Genomic DNA, 5,540 nt, shown 5'->3' with positions numbered 1-5,540 from the left:
GGCCGGGCCGTTTGCTGAAGCCGTTCGGAGTGGACGGGGCGCCGTTCAGTGATGTGGGAGAGTGGCTGCTCCCGTTTAGCACTGCAGACAGACAGAAGGGAGAGACAACGGGAATTAGGTCAGCGGCGTCTGAAAGACCTGAGGGGCATCCACTACATCTGGGGGGGCAAGATGGGACGATGACGCGCTTACGCCGCATCCTGCTGATGGACCCCGTTCCCTCCAACGCTCCCCCCCTCCCACCTACCGACTCGCTCACTAGGACACAACTATAAGAGGAACTTGTAAATGAGGTGCCAAAAATAGTCCCGGGGCCTGCGTTACTTTTATTCCAGTGGCAGGTGTGTCGCTAAATGTGGCGGCGCACATGTCCACCGTCTGAAAAAAGATTTGGGGATTTCGCCCCCCCCCCGTTCCCTCCAACGCTCCCCCCCTCCCACCTACCGACTCGCTCACTAGGACACAACTATAAGAGGAACTTGTAAATGAGGTGCCAAAAATAGTCCCGGGGCCTGCGTTACTTTTATTCCAGTGGCAGGTGTGTCGCTAAATGTGGCGGCGCACATGTCCACCGTCTGAAAACAGATTTGGAGCTTTGAGTTTCGGAACGACAACGTCGTATGTGAACATTGATCAGTGCGGCAGCCCATTTTACTCTCCAAGTGTGCAACCGCATGAAAACGTGGGGACCTTCCGAACAGGCAAAACTTGTTTTCTGGTTTTACTGACCTGTTATGGCGCCGCACGGCTACCTGCGCGCCATAACAGGTGAAAGAATGTGGCCTGACATTGCTATATCGGGAAGAAAGTAGCCTCCCCACAGCAACGGCAGCCTGACCGATGCCCTCTGCCCTGCCACCCCTCCTACCAGCTGGCGAGCAACGCAGGCACACGTGCGCGCGCACGCAAATGCTGCAGCCGCCCTCACACGTGCACTCAGAGACACTTGTCAACAGCAAGGGCATTTAGCTCGACAAAAGACACGCCCACCGAGGAGCACACTCCACGCTCAAGTAGCGTCGACACTGTTCCGAATGAACTGTTCCGAAGCACACATTTCGGAGGATCCCTTGACACGAGTGTGTTCAAGACCGATGAGAGACCGATGGCGACGTCGTGCACATGACGCGGCTCTTTCGTACTCCGACCCGGCTGTGCCTCACTCAGTGCGCAAAACAAGGTGCATAAATGCACGCTTGGATAACTGTAGAGTGGGAGAACTTGAAAGGCGTGACTTCAACTCCGTCAATGACCTAAATAGAATGAACCAGAACTGATATGGTGAGCCGGAGGTAAATAAATAAATCTCTGCTTAATGATGTGAGGGCGCTCGTAAGGTAGAGATCGTCACAGCAAACATCTCTCGTCTGTATAATTACATTTTCTCTCCTGGCTGCATCACATCAATCATGCACTTAAAGTTAGCAGCATTGCTGAGATGGTATCTTAAACACAAAGCCAAGGCTGAAAAGATCTGTGCGAGGAATTTCTTTTTAGTTCCTCTCTCCACATAGGAAACTTTATATTAGCGATAATACATTCAAATTGGGGTCGATAAGATGAACACGCTGCCCTTAGACGACCTGCTTGTGAATGACCACAGCCTTGATCGTCATGATGTACGATGACCTAATATCACTGCGGAGCAGAACTTTACCTTGCTTCAAGTTATTTCAAGCCAATTATGAAGTGAGAATAGTGCTTCTTGATAATGTTTTTAAAATTGTGATGGCGCAAGCCTCGTTTGACCCGTTTGAGAATTTGGCAGACCGCTCTGCACCACGATGGCCGTTCTGGCAGAAGAAGGGCATTCATTTCCTTTGACATGCATTTGGTGGCTGGAAGGCGGCTCAACTTTTCAACCTGCTGGAATCAAGTCTAACTATTGGCCCAGGCAGACATAAAATATGTGATGAATGTCATCGTATTTCATTCCTAAATTGAATTCTCACAATCATAATCGAAATTATTATCTTAATGATTTTTTTTTTTGCCAAGTGTCCACTTAACCAGTCTGTGAACTTGACATCATCCGCCTGGTGAGGTTTGCTTTGCGACTTCCTGCATGCATTGCTGAGGTGGCAGAGCCTATCCCAGCTGTCTTCAGGCAGTAGGCGGAGGACACCCTGAACTGGTTGCCAGCTAATCGCAGTGCACACAGTGATGAACAACCATCCGCACTCACACCGAGGGACAATTTCGAGTGTTCAATCAGCCTGCCATGCATGTTTTTGGAATGTGGGAGGAAACCGGAGTACCCGGAGAAAACCCACACAGGCCCGGGGAGCACATGAAAACTCCACACTGGGAGGCCGCAGCTGGAATTGAACCCGGTACCTCTGCGCTGTGAGGTCGACGAGCTAACCACTGGACCACCGGGCCACCCTTGCATGAACTACTGTATGTAAAAAGTTGCTTGAGTCCAGTTTGTTCTTGCACATGCTTCATTTATTGCTTGCTAACGTGAGCATGAAGCAAAACATAACAAAACCCAAATAGCTCCCGAACTGTGAGCGATTCCAAATAAACACATGAACGATATTTAAGGTATTATTTACAAAAGTAGAGAAGAAATATATATATATATATATATATATATATATATTTTTTTTTTTACTTGATTTACTGGTGGTGGGTGTGAAAGAAGCATTACGACTGGTTGCTTGGTTGACTGCCGGGGGTGGAGGAGGCATGGTTGGTGGGGTGGACCTGGGCTGGCTTTTCACATCCGCAGGTGAATCTGGCATTGTTCCAACCTTCTGCACTCTGCTACCTGGCAACAAGTAAAAAAAAAAAAAGAATCGGAGAGAACAAACGTCAAGGTGGAGCATTAGCGTGAAAACAAAAATACAAAACATCAAAACAAAAACATGTTGAAAAAGCACTGACATTGTCACCTGGGAGCCAAGTTTCCGAAGAACATAAGCCCCATCAAAACAGCCGAAGCGAATCAATGCGCAGTGTGGAAATGGCCTCAAATGTGTATTGTGTCTCTGTTGGTTTTAGAAACACAGGCCTGGGAGACATACAGTAACACCTGCTCACCCACTCAGCTGCTGCTGACTGAGAACCCCCCTCCCCACCCAACCCCTTCCACCGCCAACCCTTCACTCTCCTTCACACACACCGTGTAGCTCTGACATCCCAATCAGTGCCCCTTCCAATCTAACCTATGGCACTCACACACAAACGCGCACACCCGCGCGGACACCCGCGCACTCTCCTGCGCGGCTGTCCCCTCTCGTCCGCGCTTCGGACGGCCAACTTGACGGCCAGTGACAAGTGCAGCTGGATCTGCTGCTGTCCATCATTGGGGGACTGACTTTCAGGAGAGATCCATCCCGCTAGCGGAGGCTCCGTTCTCCTCTGGCAGGACCAAACAAGGCAAGAGCAGGCTGGCTCGTGTCAAGCAAATAGACGGCACGGCCGTACGCCGGAGAGGAAAAGTGGATGAGGGTGGATTGGGGCCGGGGGGGATCTTTTTGGATGCCTGTAGTCTACAAACATACACACATCATTCAAATATGCCACAGAGGAGAATGTTTTGAGCACCGTTAGTTTGTTTGTGTGTTCATGATGCAATCGTGACTTGAGCAACTTCATTGATTGCCACCAAACGTTGTAGAGGGGCTCGGCACTCGACCACATGATTGTTTGTGATGCATTGGTGGAAGTGTGTTTTTTTTTTGTTTGTTTTTTTGCTTTTCTCAATACTTGCATTGCCCTTTCAGGTTTTGGCAGCCAGATGTTTTTGTAACGTCATAACCTGAGTCCAGAAGTGTGACTTGAACAGCTTGGGAGGTGCGCGTCTTCCAGCCAGGCGTGCCGCAACCCGACAGCGAGCACTTAGTGTGACATTTGCAACCGAAAGAAGGCCGCTGAAAAAGGACCGCTTGGCAGAAATATTCCGAGGAACAACACGACATTCGGCCATGACATACATGACGCGTCACATGTTTCAGCAGAACTTAGAGAGCGAAAAAAATCCGTTTTTTGGGTGGGAGTTTTTGAAAACGCCAAGCTGTCATGAGATCGGCCTTTAAAATGATCTTGATCATTCCGCTGAAAAATAAAATCTACACAAACCCGAAGGGGCTTTGAAATCCCCAGCGGTCTTTTCATGCCATCTGTAAAGTGCTAATGCATAGGTGTCAAACTCAAGGCCCACGGTCCGGGTCTGGCCCACCACATCATTTTATGTGGCCCGCGAAAGCAAATCAACTTCCATGATGCTTCCTAAAATTTGCACCGAAATGTCAAATTCTCCTATGTAACAAATATGAGAGACATTGTAAGCTTTCTCTCGCGACCAAACCTCTCATGACAGTAACTTCCACAACAGTTGAATAAACCGTTTTTATTGACGCCTTTTCTCTGATTTCAGTCAGAACAGCCCTCCAAGGGAAACAATCACTAAAATGCGGCCCGCAAGTAAAATGGGTTTGACACCCCTGTGCTCAGGGATCTGCTTTACAGCTGATAAAACACCTTTTCATCGCAAAACAATCATCATTGATTCAAAAAGGATTCCCATTTATTTCATTGGCAAAACTCTTGCCCCCAAGTGTGCTTCAGCCCTTTTGCACTTCTGGGAGGTCACAGAGAAGCGCCGCAGCAGTTGCCGTCCTTATTTAAAGAGTGTCACCGCGGAGTATGCCGTATGAGGGTCGTCGACATGATGATCCTCAAAAGCACGAGGGCGGTCTCCCCGTGCTAGACACTCGCAACATAAACACACCAGCTCGGAGATAGCGGCTGGTATAAATAGACGCAGATATTCTGGTCTAAAAGAAGCCGAACCACATAAACAAGCCACCCGTGCTGACAAAGTTTCCTGTGGGGAGCCTGCCATATGGCCTAGTAAACCTCCTCTTTGATTAAATGTGCAGTATCACTGTAAGAAATGTGCCACGCCGTGTGCGTGGGTGTGTTTAGTGAACCCTAACGAGACTATGCGAAGGCATTCCCGAAGCCGCTCGGGTCACTTGACTTTCTTTGGGATGGACGGCGGGGGGAAATAAAGGAAGAAAGATGAGGATAGCGGGGCCGCTTAGTCTGTTTACTCCCTCTTTGGGATTACAGACAGCTGTATAATCTGAACAGCTACAGGGACAGGGCTCACACATAACACACCAGGCGAGGGATTTCACTTTTTAATACATTAGGAAGTCTGCTAGGTCTGCAGCCCCATCTGTGGCCATCTGTGCTCCCACTGTGCTGGGCGCTGAAGGACGAAACACTTGCCGAGAAAGCAGAAGGGAGCGAAAAAGAGAGAATATCAGGTAAAGTGAGGTGGTTTAAATCCAGGTCTGGACCGCCTCCCCCTTCCCCCAGCCCCTGTCATCCCCCCTCCGTCCCCATTAAGAGGAAGCAGATGTGTCGCTGTCAGTCCTGCACTGACTATTAAAGTGAAAATAAACAATTTATCTCTGCCCCGCGCTCCCTTGACTTTCCGAACATCTGTACATCTGCACATTGGATGTAATCCGCCCTAAAAGATTGCTCACCCAAAAAAGCTCAAAGTTTGAAACGTTCTCTGT

The 5,540-nt window shown here is 49.1% G+C and overlaps 1 protein-coding gene across 1 annotated transcript in view; it reads right to left on the bottom strand.

The window, feature by feature from the left end:
* cbfa2t3 (CBFA2/RUNX1 partner transcriptional co-repressor 3) overlaps positions 1–5,540 on the bottom strand; it is a 55,494-nt gene that overhangs the window by 20,099 nt on the left and 29,855 nt on the right. Inside the window, exon 2 of the mRNA XM_019876383.1 lies at positions 2,627–2,773. Coding sequence (XP_019731942.1) covers positions 2,627–2,773 — 147 coding nt within the window. The remainder of the gene's footprint in view (positions 1–2,626; positions 2,774–5,540) is intronic.

This window comes from Hippocampus comes, unplaced genomic scaffold (genome assembly GCF_001891065.2).
Source record: "Hippocampus comes isolate QL1 unplaced genomic scaffold, H_comes_QL1_v1.1 scaffold150, whole genome shotgun sequence".
Classification (NCBI taxonomy): domain Eukaryota; kingdom Metazoa; phylum Chordata; class Actinopteri; order Syngnathiformes; family Syngnathidae; genus Hippocampus; species Hippocampus comes.
The sequence above is the reverse complement of the archived record's forward strand: the minus strand, read 5'-3'. Positions and strand labels throughout refer to the sequence as shown.